Source organism: Mus pahari, chromosome 3 (assembly GCF_900095145.1).
Source record: "Mus pahari chromosome 3, PAHARI_EIJ_v1.1, whole genome shotgun sequence".
Lineage (NCBI taxonomy): Eukaryota > Metazoa > Chordata > Mammalia > Rodentia > Muridae > Mus > Mus pahari.
The window spans coordinates 89793383-89811737 of record NC_034592.1 but is presented as its reverse complement, the minus strand read 5'-3'; the positions used below and the strand labels follow the sequence as shown (position 1 = coordinate 89811737).

Sequence of the window (18355 nt, the reverse complement as noted above, 5' to 3'; positions counted from 1 at the left end):
TGTGCACCTGAGAACTGTCTTGCACACAGTGTCTTTCTTAGTGAGCATCTCTGCATGTGACATCAGAGGTTTGGGAGAGAGGCTGGTTATTTTTCAAGCCCTCTAATTGGCATAACTTTATAAAATCTTTGGCTAATTTACAAGTTTAAGTTATGTGTGTAGTTAGAAAGAAATTAATTATAAAAAGTTCAAAATAGACTGGTAAAATGTATAAGCCAGTTAATATATTTGGGATATGAACATAAAATAGATAATAAACTGAATATACTTGTTCGAATTTTTCATTTAGAAACAGTACCATGGTGTTTATAATGTAGTCTGTATTTTGCAGGTATTTAATTGGGTATTGATATATTGCTAAAACTGGCCCTTTATGAATAAGATATTATAATGAAAAACAAGAAAATGCTAATACTTGATACAGTTTTAAAGGGAAAACTTTGGTTTTTTTATCATCTGTTAAAAATTTGTCAGTGTAAAGCTTTAGAAACTATTTGATGGTTTCTTCCCACTAATAATTTTTTCCTTTGCTTTGACTGTACCAAGAATTTTTATAATACTAATAATTATGTTTATAGAATTAAAGTGTACAACTTTTTTACCTAAATCTTCAAAGCTTAGATTCTAATCCTAAATAACAGTTGCCAAACCCCTTCCCTTTACTGTGCTGCTTTAGAGTATAATGTCACAAATAGCAAAAGTCCTCAGCCTTCCTGGAGACAAGCGATGCCGGGGAAGTGCAGAGCCCCACTTGACCAGAGTGCCTCTTCCTGCTGCAGGGAAACCTGAGACAGGATTTAGCCAACTTGGTGTAGCAAGTCAGATCTACATTTTGAGGCTCTTTCAGAGCCCTTGTAAACAGATTTAGCTCAATGGTAAAGTTAAGTAGTAGGGGGTAAAAATCCTCCACATGTAAAAGCAAATGAGTTTTTAAAGAACAGAAAATAATCTCTATGAGAAATTACTTGTAAATTATCCATGTGGAGAGTAAACCCAGCTCTTGTTAACATTTCCATAGAAACATGCATTTGATTAAGCCAAACAAGTTAAAAGAAAAACTGAAAAGTAGCCAGCCAGTCATGTATGTGTATTCTCACAGATATTTTGTTCTTTTGTGTATTTTTCATTGTGTTCTTTTTTACTTGCTGTGTTTCCTTTATTTTATATTATTAATAGAGAGCCTTTCAGTCTGAGACGTACACATTGCATGCATCTTACATGTTCATTCATCTCAGCAAAGAGGTCCTCGCTCGTCTGTGTCCCTTGGCCAGAGTGCTAAGTCTTTAGCTGCCCCTTCACTACCCCAAGGCATGTGGAGAAGGTGCTGACTCTCTCTGCCCAGTGTGTTCTCAAGCTCCACCCCAAACTGAGAGAGAAGGAAGGCTGGCTCTAGAAGGAAGTTCCTGTACATGGCAGATGTGAGACCAGATCCATGTATACACGTTCAGTAACTTTTCTGTGATAGTTGAGGTTGGGGTTTCCAGGGTTAACATGCTTTCTGAACTCAAATAGGAAGTGGAAGTTTTCATTTCAGAGGGCTTCAAATCAATTCTTTTCTAAATTTTCTGGAGACCATGGCAATACAGGTGTAATACTCAGAATGCATACAACAGCATGAATCAGACAGTACTCCCTAGCATCACCTGGCTGTTAAGTTGAGTTGCAGTGCTCACCGCCTGAAAGGGTATGACTTGTCTGTCCATGGAAAGTAAGGGAACCCTTGCTATAATAGATGCTCTCCGTTCATTGTGGCCTGTTTTTGTCCAATCAATATACAGCAAGCCACATTTCATCTTGTCAAACCAAAAACCTACTACTACCTAGCTACATTTGTATGAAATCTAACACAATGTGACAGAAATAATAGCCCAGTCTGCAACGCACATTGAACTGGTAAAAAAAAAAAAAAAAAAAAAAAAAAAAATCAGGGATGGTTTGGCAAAGATAAAACATAAAATTAATTTTCTGTTATTTTCTTTTCATTCACATTCATACCAGGTAGACTGTGTCAAATACCTACAGTAGAGGAGAGCTTGTTCATGCATGCAGGACAGAATAAAGATTAAAAGCTCCAGGAAATCAGCTTGCTTCAAGAAACCATTAAAGTGTGCCTGTCCCTCAGGCTTCACAGATGTGTTGATTGTTGAGTTTCAATCATGTAAATATGTTACAGCATAAAGTAACCAAGATTCCCTGTTACAGAAGTGCTCCTGTGTTGGGGTGTGGGAGTAGGGAGAGACGAAAGAGAACTAAATAACACACTGTAATGAAACCTGCCTTTGGGCAGCACATGCTTCAGTTCTGAATGCCCAGAAATACTTCATGTGCACTCTAGGCTGCCTAGCAATGGGGATTTTCTAATTCTGGCGAGCTTGACAAAGTAAATACAACTCTTGAACATAAGGCAGTTCCTAATAAAAAAATAAAAAAAAAAGACACAATTCCCCCTTGTAAATACCTACATTTGGCCCCATTAAAAATTCTTTCTTTATACCCAGGAACCAGCAGACCCTTAAATATGGGATCTCAAAGTAACTGGAGAGTAGTTGGGAGATTTAGAGCTGTCAGGATGTTTTACGTCGCCACTGCCACTGAGCACTTCATACACCATCTCGGGGCCTTGGAGAATGGTGCTCTGCATACACTACAGGCATTATACAGAGAAACACTCTGGCCATTATGCTCTTGGGAGTCATTTGCTTGCAGCCAAAAGGAAACCAATGCATGTTCCTGGGTATGCTGTCCAGGGTATAAAAATGTACACTTGCCACATTTCTGGGCTGAGTTCTCCTCCAGAGTTGCCAGCTCTGGAAGTTAGCTAGTGGGCTCGCAGTGACATGCTTCCCTAAGCTATCTGTAAAGCTATCAGATTGCAAACGTCTAGTTTCTGCCTTTCCATACCTTAGGATTCTAATCCATAGCTCTAAGGGTCAGTTAGTCTTGCCTTTGCCAGCCCCTGAATTGTATCATGGGTCTGCTGCACCTAAAAACTCCTAATATTTTAGAATGGATCTGGATACACTTATTTTATGCATTAGCAGTTCACTGAGTACACAGTTTCAGATTATGGCAAGGAACAGGCACTACTTTGAATTGTAATGACAAATTGCCTTTGCTACCACTGGTGCAACATCCATATCATAAGCTATATAGGAAGAAAGAAATGGGTGCAAAGGTATTCTCATGTGATTAACAGTTTGAGTTATTTCTAAAATAATTCCTTAAGTTTAGCACTTAGATGTTTTTCCCTCTAAACCATCTTAGTATCCTTAAGATACCTTGATGGGTAGTCTCTAAAATACTACTCCTAAATTTTTTTTCTCATTCATCTCAACCAGAAAAGGGACTTCCTGAGTAAAGTACCCTTAGATACCTGTCATAGTGACAATCATGATCTCCTGCTTTCTTCCTTTGCCTGTGATAGTGGCAGCAGGCGCTGCAGTTTTTCTCCCTGTGTCCCTGCATACCTTGGAACATCTGTGTGTTCTCCCTGCCCTGTGTGTCCAGTGCGTGATAATTGAGGAGAGGGTGGTGGGGGTAGAGAAAGATGCTTGAGTCACTTTGTTGCTGGAATGTTTCTTCTGAATCAAAACAAAATCTCCGTACAATGTTTTCTGAAAATGTCTTTCATAAAATACAAATGGCTAAAACAGTAACTATTGTTTTCCATTATTGACAATTTCTACACATGACTTAGTAAGAAAATAATCAATAGCCATAGAAAAGTGTTTCTATCACTTCTGTAATAGCCCTTTCCCTTTAGAATTAAATCCAAATCAATTCTCACAATTTACAAGCCCTACCAGGTCTGCCACCTCCCACAAGCCACACTAAATAGCCATTTGCTCACTTGTCTAACGCTCCAGAAAAGCTGGGATCTTTCTGTCCCCTTCAAACATGCCAAGCTTATTCCTGCCTCACAACTTTTCGACTTTATTCTCATCACCTGGGTCTTAACCCCCTTCTCAAAATTAAGATCTTAGCACAAATGTGCTCTTGAGGAAGGTCTTAACCAATTAAAGTGGTACCTGCAGCCAGGACCGTGTCATAATGTTTCATTTCCCTTCGAACACCCCTCTCTGTCCACATGCCCCACATTTGCCTGTTCTTTTATGCTTTCATTCTTTGACTGTGGAACTTTACACTACCACTAGACTTCTGGGGTGAGTTCCATGAAAAGAGAGATTGTGCCTATCTTGCTCAATGTCTCTAATGTTTAGATAGTCTGACACATAGAGAATAAAAGTATGGATACTGAAGTCAGGCTGCCTGAGTTCAGTTCTTTACAGAGTTTTAAGGTTTTGACATCACTCCTGCTATCTCATTGTTTTGAATTTGGTTACATGGTCCATAAGCTAGCTGCAAGGGAAGCCTGGAAAATGAAGCTGTTAGTCCTAATAACCTTGTATTCAAGATCTTTATACTAAAGGAAAAGGGGGAATAGATGTTGGCAGGCAATTATCAGTCTCTAGCAAATGTAACAGTCCTTTGGAACCCAAGATCATGCTCATATTCTTCCATGACTGTCTATTCCCTTACCAGGGATAGGTAAACAATCCCTCCAGCTAAAAATTCAAAATTTCTATTCTTTGGCAGTTTGTAGAAAAGTATTCCTTGAGTCTTAGGATATTGCTAGGCTAGTACAAAGCCTTATTGTGTAAAAGCTCTGGGTTCAATCCCCCAGAATCTAGTTGGGGTTTTTTTTTGTTGTTGTTGTTTTTTGTTTTGTTTTGTTTTGTTTTTGAAGTTGATATGGTGGGAAATACTGTAATACCAATGTTCAGGAGAGAAAAGCAGGAGGACCACAAGTTCAAGGTCATCCTCTGCTACATACCAAGCTTAGGCCTCACCTGGGATACATAAAACCCTGAAAAGAATAGGGAGATAGAGGGAGGGGTTCTTTCTCATCTATTATTCCCTTTCCCTTTAAGAAGTCACTCCTGTGACCATTATCAAATATGGTTACATGAAGTTGCCATTGAAAGATGTGTCATTTGAAGTTTGAGGACCAGTGGGGCTTTGGAGGTTGAACTCTAAGCTTCTGACCAGGTTTGATGTTTCTTTGACAATACATTCTCTCAAGGCCTTAGAGCAATGTTTTTCCACCTCTGTGTCATGACCCCTTTGGGGTGGAACTACCCTTTTATAGCGGTTGCCTGAGTCCACCAGAAAACATAGATATTTACTTTCATAACCATAGCAAAATTACGGTTATGAAACAGCAACAAAAGTAAGTTTAAGGTTGTAGGGTCACCACAACATGAGGAACTGTATCAAAGAGTTGCAGCATTAGGAACCTACTGCCTTAGAAGGTTCCCAGGCCATTTGCTTCCCCTAAGTTCCTTGTATAAATTATCCCAACCAAAGTGTTTGTCTGCATGTAGCTCTAGGGTTTCTCTGCAAGAAACAGACACCACCTAATTATTTTATGCAGAAAGAAAATCTATAACAGAACATTGGGGGCATTGCCACCAAAGTAGACTCCAGGAGGATGTGAAGGGTAGAATCTGGGAGATACCACTGAAGCTACTGACTGAATTCACAGCTATCCACCTTGGGAAAGCCCCACTTGCCACTGCAACTGCTTCTTGACCCTCAGGAAGCAGCTAGCTGGACACATTTAAGTAAACATTGGTCCAAACTCCACTTCCACAAAGACTTCCCAATGTCTATTCACTGAATGCTGATGCCAGAACAATCATCTCTGCATCAGTGCCTGCCAATTGCAGTAGTTAACACAGCAGGAAAACTGCTCCTGCTTCTCTTCCACCTTCAAACCTAGTACACAAATACATAGAGTTGGAGGAACCTCATCCACTTCTGTCCAGCCCCTGCTATGAGGAGGGAACATCAGAAGACAGTTTGAGTGAATAGCAAGTACCTGTTCTATGACTTCAATCTTGTTTTCTATGATCTCTTTTACTTTATATGTAACTACCTTGAAACCACATGAAATAGTAAGCTTGATTGAGAAGTTAGCACCCCTCATCTGGATATAATGTTTGCCTTCCAGGTTCTCAGATATGATAAGAACAACACTCACAATCTGAAATCTTTGACCTTCTTGCCCATCTTCCAACCACTAAATCAAAGTGTATATATATATATATATATATATATATATATATATATATATATATATATATAATAGAACGTGGATATTTCATGTGTCATTTGCCAAGATCTGTAGTAATTAATTGGGTGGAGGTTAGACTATTGTTACAGTGATCCAGTGTCGGTGTCTTGGTTAATATTTAAGTCTGTATCTCTCACATAGACCCAGTTGGGTGACCAAAACTCCTTTGGTAACCAGACAATCCTAGATTCATTCTGTCCTTTGCTTTGTTCTCCTCAGCACACAGTTTCCAAATTATAACCAGGATAGCTGCTTCACCACCTTGAAAAGAAGGAAGTTAGGTATGTCCTGAACACTTGCAGAGCCTAGAGCAAGACTGCAAAAAAAGCACAACATAACTATACTGGAACATTTTAAGGTTTTCAAGCCATTAAACGTGTTTCTTCTTTCTTTCACAAATATACTTTTCTTGGAATTTAGGATTAGAGTTCTCCTTGAGAACATGAGACAGAGAAAGTTGCTCTACAGGTCACCTCCTTTCTCTTCTATAAATGAGACCACTTCTGTATTTGTACACAAGCATCCTGCAAATCCATAATGTTCATACTGCCCACTAACAGCCATACCTTTGCTACTCCAGGAGCTTCAAAGTGCACACATAGTCAGCACAGTGCATTCATGAGTGGACAACCTGAAAACAGGAATTGTATAGGCTTCGTAGCCATCTGGACATGGGATTCAGAGTTTCTATGCCCCTAGAACGAATTTGACAAAGAAAGATACAGTGGGGTTGGGTTTTGCCGGGGGGGTGGGGGGGATTTGGTTTGGTTTTACCTTTTCTGGAAGGAAAACAGATAGAGTCTCATGTAATCCAATTATGTTTGTAGCCAAGGATGGCCTAAAACTCCTGGTCTTCTTGCCTCTACCTCCAGAGTCGTGGGATTATAGGCATATGTCATCACCAACTATGAGACTGATAGAGACTTTAGATGCATGCTGCATTACCCCTAATTATCCAGTCCATGGAAAGAATCTGGCCAGAGGAGATGCAGATGGGCACTCTCAGTAATATTTACTAGCCATTCTGAGAGGGAAGGTGCCAGTGCCTACTCCCTGGGGGTTAAAAAAAAACAACTCATTCTAACATTAACCATGGCACTTAGTCATGGTCTAAGATGCTGTGACCAAGATGCAGTCACTCAACTTCATCTATGAGCAAGGGAAACTGGGAAATGTAGCCTTGATTCAGGAAGGCGATGTGACCTTCTAGTATTCAGGGATTCTTTTACTTTCTAAAGAGAATAGATATTGGGAGTAAACCAGCAATTTCTGCCACAGACACATGCCTTTTCACAAATCACACTTCTGTTTAGACAAGTAAGTTCTTCACAGTCTGCTTTCAGAGAGGTGAAAGCAGATTTGGAGACAAGACAATACTATCAGTTATAATTGACAGTCAAAATAATTGCACACCTGAGCATTTTTCAATGGGCAGCCAATGTGCAGTGTTCCAGCTCTGAGATGTTGTCTAACTTTCAGATAAATCAAGAAAAACCAAAACCAAATGAATTTCTTAATTCAAAGAATAGAATAAAAATATGACACTAATTGAAACTATTTTAATTTTAAACCCTGAAAAGGAATTGGACCTTAAGAAAATAAAAATATAAACCAAAAACCTCACTATGTGTGGCAGAATATTTTCCAGAAGTAGCTAGCCACTTGCAAATCTAAAAAGAAAAGAAGGGGAGGGGGTGTGCTGTTCTGGCATTGTTTCCTCTGGCCAGGCTGTTTATGAGCTGTGTACAGTTCATGAAAAATTGAGCAGAAGTGTACCACACTGTAGTGTTTTAGTTGAGTGTAGAATACTTGCAATATGTTATAATAATATAAACATTATTGAATAATATCAATGTAAAAGTGTAATAATTAGAGCTTGGAGAGATAGCTCAGTGGGTAAGAGCACTGGCCTTATGAACGTGAAAGCCTGAGTTCAATGCCAAGCATGGCTGCTTGTGCCTGTGCTTCAGCATTGGGTAACAGAAGTAGGCAGAACCCAAGCATGGCTGCTTGTGCCTGTGCTTCAGCATTGGGTAACAGAAGTAGGCAGAACCCAAAGCTTGCTGGCTGGCCAGCCAACCAGCCAAATTGGCAAGTTTCTAGTTCAGTGAGAAAGATAAAAAGGGTGAAGAGTCAAAGAAGAAGACATGTAGTATCCTACTTTGACTATACCATGCTATCACTCACATGCACACACCCCACACATTACCAAACCCTACACCAAATAATAATTATATAGTAGCATAAGGCAATGACATTTTTACTAGCTGAAACAGTCTGAATCCTTGTAATGACAAATGTCTCAAGTCCACTGCATCCTTTTCCCTTTGCCTCTGTTAGGAAATTCATCTCTCTGCTGTGGAAAGAGAAATCTCTCTACAAGATAGAACAAGAGAACATTGCTTTACCCTCCTCCATTCTAGGCTCCTAGTGGAACCACATAAGTGTTTCCTTGGTCAGAAACTAAACTGCAGCCCCAAGCAGGGAGCTGTGGTTCACTACAACTGTGTTCTCCCAGATGCTGACGGTTTTGTTATGCAGCCTTTCCTGTAACCATGGCATAGTACCAGTTGATTTCCAGTGGACTTGTCTCTCCATATACATATGCTCTTCCTTGATAATAATGAACTTGTTACATACTTTTACCTACATTTAAACAAAAAGCCTCTTTTGCAGCTCAGTCTGTCATGAAAAGTTTAGGCTGTGAGTAAAAGTGACATGACCAACTTCCAGGTCCTGTTTTTTGGTTACATTTTCCTCCACTCAGCATCGATCTTGGAGCCAGAAGTGGATCCCCTTATTTAGAAAGCAGACCTATCCTTTGTGCTCAACATTGCCTGTTCATGAAGTAAAGTAGAGAACAAATGCACCTCAACCTTTGGAAAATATATGTATATACTTATACTATTTTGGTGTGTGTGTGTGTGCGCGCGCGCATGCAGATGCCTGAAGAAGCCAGACGCATCAGATCATCTGGACCTGGGATTACAGGCAGTTGTAAGCAGTAACAGTTCTGCTTTTTCAAGCTTAGGACAGGAATGTTTCTGTTGTGCCTCCTTAGCATCACTGCATCACAGAGTATGATAGATAGCAAAGCCAACAAGCTTTCTGTACAAAAAGGCACCACACATCTGAAGACTCTGCAGGGGCGTGGGATGGATGCTTGTTGTTCATGTTTACTCCCCTTTTTTGTGAATAGGGAAAAATGACTATTAGAACCCAAGTGGAGGAGCTTCATATTCTGACATTCCCTTTATTAGCCATTTTGTCAGCAGTGAAGACTTGTAAAAGACAGGTTTTTAAGATGACGTGAATATTGAATTGATGTCCTTTTTTTTTTCATTTTTTTTATTAGACATTTTCTTTATTTACATTTCAAATGTTATCCCCTTTCCTAGTTTCCCCTGAAAATCCCCCATCCCTAACCCCCTCCTCCAGCTCACCAACCCACCCACTCCTGCTTCCTGGACCTAGCATTCTCCTATACTGGGGCATAAAACCTTCACAGGACCAAGGGCCTCTCCTCCCATTGATAACCGACTAGGTCACCCTCTGCTACATATACAGCTGGAGCCATGAGTCCCACCATATGTTTTCTTTATTGGTGGTTTAGTCCCAGAGAGCTCTGGGGTTACTGGTTAGTTCATATTGTTGCTCCTCCTATGGGGCTACAAACCCCTTCAGCTCCTTGGGTGCTTCACTGGGGACCCTGTGTTCTGTCCAATGGATGACTGTGAGCATCCACTTCTGTATTTGTCAGGCACTGGCAGAGCCTCTCAGGAGACAGCTATATCAGGCTCCTTTGAATTGATTTCTGTGTTGCTTACTCTTCTGTTGCTGTGGTCAAACACAGTAGCCAAGGCAACTTATGTAAGAAAGAGTTTAGTTGGACTTAGGGTTCCAGAGTGTTAGAATCCATCCATGATGGCAGGGACACTGGGCAACAAACTACAGGCATGGCAGCTAGAGAGGCAATTGCGAAGCACAGGCAAACTAGTCTGTAAGGCATTCGCTTTCAAAGCCTACTTCCAGAGACAAGGTTCCTCCAGCAAGGCTATATCGTCTGAACCTCCCCAAACAGCACCACCAACTAGGAATCAAAGATTAATGCCTAAGACTATAGGAAACACTTCTCATTCAAACCATCATATCTTTTAAATACAGCCATGCTCTGACCCAGATGCCAAGCAAGGAATTGTGGGTACAGCTCCTTTAGTTTATGTACAGAGCTGCAGTGAAGTTAATGTTCACTAATACTGAAGTTCTGGCTTACTTTCTGAAATTCAGTAACTGAGTTGCTGCCAGTTGTGTACAGTGAGTTCTACTTGTAGATTCACCTCCTTGCCTTACTAAACTCACTTGGTTTTATCACATTACACTACATATATTTTTCTGAGCCCCCGAAACCTATTTTTTAAGAGAAAGAGGTTTAAATATGTTACTAGAGTACTCTGTAGTTCATAAAGTATCTGTACATGTCATTTGATCTCCATGACAGTCATGTGGGGCACAGTCGTTCCTTCATATGAATAAGCACACTGTGGCTTATCAAAGATCACCCTGAAAGTGACAGAGGTGGGAGCCACAGTCACTCCAACTCCATGCCCAGTGCTCTTGCAACATGGCTTCTGCTTTGTCTCTGGCATGGCAGAGTAGCAGATTTTCAGTTAGGAGGACAACACAGAACCCATCAGGTATACACCAGTCTTCACTCAAATTTGTTATATTTAAAAGAAAATTAAAATGTACTGGAACTCATTCTCAAAGATTAATGTTCTGTAGTTCTGAGCAACACAAACTGGTTTTCCAGGGAATACAAAGTTTGTGAAAGAACCTCTGCCCAACTGCTAAGGGTTAAATGGACTCTGTCAACTGTTTTCAGGAAACAAACATTGCCTGCTGGTTTTCTCTTAGCAAATATGAAACATATAAATTGATTAGTCTTACTTTAATGGGTATTTACCTTCAGTTTATCTCAAATCCAGATGTAATCTTCATTCATTATCTTAACCCTTCTCTCTGGGAACTATGTATGCTGAGCACAGGTCTGGGAGTCCAGGAGACAGAATTAGGAAGGGAGTCACTGAGCCAGGAAGTCCCTGTCTATGTGTCTCTAGGATCAGTAGGTTGCTGACCAGAAGGGATAAATACATAGTGGCTAAACTAAGCCCAGCACAAAGGAGAGGTAGGCCTTGGGGAAGAACTGTAAAGTCCTGCCCTTCTGGGGAAGCCCTGGTCCACAGAGCAGGTATATCTGCTGCTTGCTTCTAGCCTGGGCTTCCTATGGAATGCAGACACCTTTGGCAAAAGCTCATGAGCGTTCTAGTGCACTGTCTCCTTCAATACATAGTGGAGAAAGGAGTCCACTGATCGCATCGGATCCATCCCTGCACATTCCCCAGCCTCCTGTGGGAATCATGAGAGGTCTTTCTTTTCCCACACCTCTACCCATAATATATAGACATGGTACTAAGAGGAAAATCAGGCTTCCAGCTGCCAAATATCATCCCCTGCCTCCTTTGAAAAGTCCTTCCCTCTCAGAATCTGAGGAAACAAAATCAGGTGGAACAAAAAACTCTTCAGCTCAGGATAAAAGATCCAATTCCGCTTTTGCCTTTGCTCAGGCCCCCAGAGATAGACAGACAGATGGATCCTTGCATTGGACTTATAACGCTGAGAATATTTCATGCACTCATCCTATTCATTTTTATTTTGGTCTGTTTTTTATTTAAACTTACTCAATGAAATCTCAACATCTAAAAGTTTACACTACAGCCTGGCAGTTTATCATAAGAAGGTCACCATGCAATACACTTTTTCAGAAGACAGTTCTGGGATGCAGCGGCAGCTGAGCATTTACGTGTCAAATGTGCGCAGGCTTTGGAAGCCTCAGAGGAGAGCTTCTTGACACAGCTGGCAAGGCCAGAGCCTGGACTCCCTTCTTCCTGGCTTCATATCACACTGATGTGGTGCACACTCAGGGGAGGCTTGGAAAGAACGAACACAACATTCTGCTCAAGAGTCTACATCTCATGGTGACCACACACACACACACACACACACACACACACACACACACACACACACAGATTGCCTAGCCCACTTTTGGGCCTTCAAGAATATATAAGCAGCTTTATAGGAAAGTGTTTGGCCAGGATTGGTTACTCATATAACCCCAAGTCTTTCTGATCAGAAGTAGCACATGAGTATTTGACTTTTCTTCAAAGCCATTCAATCCAAAAGATTTCCAAGCATGTCACATGTCACTTTTTTTCCAAAGATGTGCATTCAGCCAGCTGGCTCATACTCACTGCCTAGGGAAGGAGGGAGGGAAGTTAGGAGGGAGGGAGGGAGGGAGGGAGGGAGAGAGAGGGGGGAGAGGGGGGGAGAGAAGAGGTAGGTGGAAAGAAAGTGCTTAGACAGTCACAAAGCAAAAGTTGCGTTCCTACAGTATGTTTTATTTTGTTAGTCCTGGATAAACTACACTTGCTTTCCTGCTTAGATTTTCCATACAGACTGAGCCTCCAAGCACACCATACCTACATAATATTGCTCTTGCCATTGTGCAAATCCCATTCTCCTTGTCAGAACTGAGGTCATCATTTAGGTCCCTTACTCAGGTTCCATCTCTGTAAAGCTTTCTCCTCTGCCCCTGCCTTTCTTGGATCAAAAACCTGAAGAGTTCACTATGAGGGTGATTTTTGCAGTTGCCTTCTTTATATAAGTAAGTTATAAGGAAACCACTTTGTGGAACTGCCTTATAGATTGTTTGTTGAGTTCATTCCATAAGGCTACTCATACCATTTGATAGGTTCCAGCATTGGAAACATGCACTCACTATAAGTTTCAAGTCATTCCAACCATGCATGTCTGCTGCTCCTTTTTTTCTGCAGTCGTCAGCAGTGACTGTGTGCTCTTACAGTAAAACACAGATACAATTAAAGGTCTCATTCCCCCTCCTTCTTCTGTGAACAGTGGTGCGTTACCCTTACACAGACACTTGTAGCCTCAGACCCAGGAGCGGGGCTTTCCGTAAGAAGGCTGGGCCTGTCTTGCTTTCCTTCATTTCTGCTTGAAGTCTTCTATGTAACAAACAGAGTACAAAGAACTGAAAGAATCATTTGGAAACAAATAAGTCTCATCTGAGATTCAAGAAACAAACAATTGCTTAATGATTGACAGGCTGTGTGCTGTGGATGAAATGGACAGCTCTGTGTTAACACCCCAGGTTTCCACACCCCCTTCTCCCACCTGACATCTTTGCTGACCATGCATCTATCAGTACAGCAGTGTTTGCCATCTGAAATGCATTCAGATTTAAGACAAACAATTCAAGGAAGAACCTTTTCATAAATCATCTTAAATGTTTTTAAATATTTTGATTATTTACATACAGCTTGTGTTTACATGACAACAAGGAGGCCTTTCATCAGGAAAGCATCTAGCAGGAACATATGCTTGTGAGCAAACATTTTGACAAAAAAACAGTCCTAGATTTTTTTCCCCCATTGACGAGAGTTTTCCAAATGAAGGTCTCAGCTAGGTTGCCTATGAGAGAACCCTCTCCTGTCATGCCAGTGGTACTGCCCTCCTTTTTGTGCCTCACATAACAGAGAGAGTCATCCTTTGTCACCATCGACGAGTAGTTCTATAACCCCTGCAGATTCTAAAATCTATGGATACCAAAGTCCCTCCTATATGGCATAGTATTTGCCTGTAGCTATCCTCCTATAGACTTTAAATCATCTGTAGCTAGATTATGATAATACCTAATATAATAGAAATGCCTTGTGAATGGATGATTTACTATATTAAATAAAGAGTAACAATGATTTTTTAAAAAAAAGTCTATGTGTTTGATCTGGAAAGTCAACTCCTTCTTCCTTAAATTTGGATTGAGGGGTGGGGGCAGGGACAGAGTCTTACTGTGTAGCCCTGGCTAGTTTGGAATTTACTTTGTAAATAAGGCCAACAGAGATCTGTCTACCTCTACTTCCCAACTAAATTTGGGTTTCTGTGTGTGAGAGAGACAGAGACAGAGAACTAATAATTAAAATAATTTCATATTCCTTTCTCCTTTTTTTGCAGGGTAGGGATGGAGAAGGTACAAGGTTTCTCTGTGTGAGCCTGGCTGTCCTAAAACTAGCTTTGTAAACCAAGCTGGTCTAGAACTCAGAGATCCACCTGTCTCTGCCTACAAAGTACTGGGATTAACCGTGTTCACTACCAACCATGGCTTATATTCCTTTCCAAACAAAAACAGTCTTTTAAAAATATGTATATCTCTTCCTAAAACAGAAATGTCTACAGTTTGACTGTGGGGTGGGTCTGCTTAAGTAAGGTTGGATCTAGGGGCTATTCAAAGCCAAAGTACAGTTTTGAAAGTCTATTCCAATGTTGTGTACAAAACAATCTTGTAGTAGATGCTATGGCCAGCTCATCTGTGCATAGGAAAAGCACTGCAGTACAGCACCATTGTCCTCACTTTGCCAGTACGGCTGTGAACAATACACATTCCTAGAAAAATATAGTAATGAAATTGAATCATTAGACACACAGAGAAGCAAGTGTCTGTGGGAATCCACCATTCCTGAAAAGCTACAGTTAATTAAAAAGCATTTTAGGACCCTGGCAGAAACAGAACCAGAAAAAAAAAAAAGAAAAAAAACCTGTTATAATTGGTGCATTTGCATGTTTTCATTCCTAAGAAAGAAAAATCTTAATAGATTTAGTTTGGGACTCTGAAGACATTCCACTGAGAATCTTTGTCCGGTTTCTAACAGTTGCTGTAATTTGTAAAACCCTAGTAAGAAGGGAATGTGATGGTAATGGGCTCCGTCAGAGGAATTGTTTTAGCAGAGATTTCATATGCAAGACTAAATGCTGATCAACAGAGCATAATATTGTATTCTGAAGTGTACGGGAAAGCAAAATTAATTTTTTTTCTTCTTTTCCTTCTCTCACCATGTGCCCCAGCGACTGCATTTGCCTCCAGACTTGTCAGACACAGTGGGCCGTTCAAGCAAACAGGATCTGGCAGCATCCACCGCGCGGCTGGGCGCAGGCTGTAGCTCGATGGCTGGAGGCAAGAAGCACCTGGACTTCTAGGGACCCTCCATAGTCACCCAGGGTGAAGTTCTCTGACACTCTGACTAGGATTGCTAGTAGCTCATGTAAATATTTGTCTTAATGATCTGACCCTCCAGTCTTTGAGAAATACAAGGTTACAAAGTAGAGCCACCATCCTTAAGTTTGAGTTGTTTCATGATTTGTTTTTTCTACTTACTTTTGTACAAACATAATATGGCAAAAATACTGCCATTTGACATTTAGCTGCTGTTGGGTTTTTTTAAAATACTAATTTTTAAATAAACACCAAAAAATCCCCAAAATACAGCTTGCCTTGGAGTTGTCATTAGTTCAAGTGGACTGTAGCAATGGGATGATGGTGACTTGTGTCTTATGGTAACAGGCATGGCACAGCCCATAGAGTGTAGAACATTGAATTCAAGTTGTGTGTGAATACATTTCAGATCACTTTGTTTTAGAAAAAGTCACTGCCAAGACTTCTTTTCAAAGAATGTTTTGTTTGCTAGTATTTGAAAGAGTTAGGATTTGTGCATCCCATTGTTGAAAATGGTGAAGACAAAAATCTTATGTGGAGATTCAGTCTGCATTAACCCACCACATTAGACAATACTTACAGGACTTGATGGGAAGCAGACAGGAAGACTCTGGGTGGACGGCTGTTCTAAAGTTCTGGATAATTGACGTCAGCACTATAAAATTGTGTCAACAGACAAAATTCAAGCTGGCAGCTCCACTAATGCTGGGGTCCTAGAGACGTGTACTGAAGCCTGGTGAGCAAGTTATATAATATAGGTCTAAGACTACATGAGTAACTGAGACACACTCAGACTTCCATTGTGCCTTTGTTAACCATGAGCACTGGCTGAGCCTGTGAATGATATCTGACCTTGCAAAATGTCTCGGGGACACAGCATATGGAGTAGGGTTTCCTGTAAAACACTAGGCTTTGGTATCATGGGTTCATAGTCTTGAAGGGTTTGATGAGCCATAGGTAAACAGTGGAAGCCAGAAAGTAGCTTGCGTGTGTTTAAGAACTCCAGTTTTTTAAAAAGATGTTTAACATCTTTTAGCAGAAATTGAATTTTCAAATAAATTAGAATATTTTAAAGCACCGTTAACTAGCATTTTAAGCAGTTTCCTTTTAATACACTACGAATTATACTCTATTTGCTCTTGACAACGTTGTCGAAAACAAAGACTAGGTTTTTAAAACTGTCTCGCCAATATGATGAATGTCAGTCACTTAAAAAAAAAAAAGCCCAGTGTAGCATAAACACACACTGTATACAGTTCTTATTCAGTATTAGAATAATTGAATCAATGACAGTGATTTGCCAGGATGTCAAATCTCTCCATCATATCCTGTCACTACCAGTTTATTTTTTGTGATAAAATCAAAAAGACAACTATTTTGTCACCAGGACTTCATTAGCACTAAAAAATCAGGTTGATTTTTTTTTAGAATGTCTAGTTTATTTTTTTTTTAATCTCTTTAAATTCAAGACAAATTCTTCCTCATTTTCTTTTCAAAATAAAGTTTTAGAATTGATCTGTCAGTTAAAATTAAAGGACTTTTGTATTAAACAAAGGTACTTTTAATATTTAAAACAACCTCAAAAATTGATTTCCTCTATAGATTATAAGTCTTGTTGCAGAGGTACCAAGGAAGTCCTGCTGTCTTCTAATGGGTTGTGAATAAACTGAAGTGAATGCTTGATTGTTTTAATAACTAACCTTTCTCTTACCCTGTTGTGATTCATTTCACACAAACACACAACAGCACAATTCCTTGGCATTTGGCTCTGAAAAGGAAGTGTGAGGCCATCAGGTGTGTAAATTATTCTAAAATATCTAATGAGCCATTGGCTTGTTTCTTGAGTCCTGTATCTATAAAATTAACAGTTGACTACTAGTAGATATGTGCTTTATAAATAGCTAAATTCCCTTGAAATTGAGTGAACATATTTGAACCCTCAGTTTAAATAGAGATTAACCTTTTCAAAGTTAATAAACACACATTTTAAATAAATAACAGTTCCTGGGCTTTCCAAGAATACTACTACATCTACTGCTTTATTTTTCAGACTCAGTCAGCATATTTTAATACTACTACTACTAAAAATAATAATAACAAAAAGAAGACACTGCTATTGGAAGTAGATGTATGGTATATTTTATTTTATTTTGTTTTGTTCTCCTCTGATAAAATCCCAGTCTAAAAATATGTTTTCCTTTATCTGGAAATTTTTGTTCTCTATTAGCACAACTTCCTACATGAAAATATTAGCCTTCAAAATGCTAACACACACACACACATAAGCACATGTCCTTCTGCTATATTATGAAATGTACACTCTACTCATAGTTTTTAACTTGTCTTGAGTATAAATACTTAATAACACTGTCAGAGTAACTGACAGCATCCCAGTACATGAGGCCCGAGGCCCTGTGAGGTGACTCATTCCTCATGCTAGATCTGCCTTTCTGTAACATGGGTAAGGATCTTGACTCCTCTAGGTTAATCAGGTCTATGGATCTGAGACCATCTGAAGTTTTTAATAGCCATGGGACAAGATCACTTTTCTCGGCTTTTTTACTTATTCTTTAGCACTTCCCCCAGGATTTTCTAGTGCTAACAGCAGCACAAATGAAGAAGCTTCTAGAGCACAGGCTACTCTTCTAATAATTTTCTGTCTTTTTATTTTAATGACTGGGACATATACATACACTTACAGCAAGGGCATGTGGGGAAAACCATCATCGCTTAAGCCTCCAAGATTTTACGTTATTATGTCCAAAGATAGTAACCATCAACAGTGTCAGAATTAAGCAAAAGATTTACATTTTGATTTTGAAAAATGAGCGGTTTAGTCATCTGTGACAAAAAAAAAAAGTTACTAAAAACCAGAATAATGTGTATTTGGCATCAGTTAACCAAACATAGAGACAAAAAGATCTTCTACATAACATTAAGGACCAGAGCACAAAGAATAAAAAGTGATCGGTGCCTTCTGTGACGGCAGACGTTCACAGGACAAGGCTGACGCCAACACTCTAGACGGCGTTCTCAGAAGCCTACCTAGGATGTTCCCTTTAAGTAGAAAGAGGAGATGATGTAAGCAGTGTTGA

General features: G+C 39.9%; 1 protein-coding gene across 1 annotated transcript in view; it reads left to right on the top strand.

Moving 5' to 3' along the window:
* Positions 1–15528, top strand: part of Elp4 (elongator acetyltransferase complex subunit 4) — a 238590-nt gene extending 223062 nt beyond the window's left edge. Inside the window, exon 10 of the mRNA XM_021193497.1 lies at positions 15113–15528. Coding sequence (XP_021049156.1) covers positions 15113–15244 — 132 coding nt within the window. The 3' untranslated portion in view covers positions 15245–15528. The remainder of the gene's footprint in view (positions 1–15112) is intronic.
* The last annotated feature ends 2827 nt before the right edge of the window (positions 15529–18355 follow it).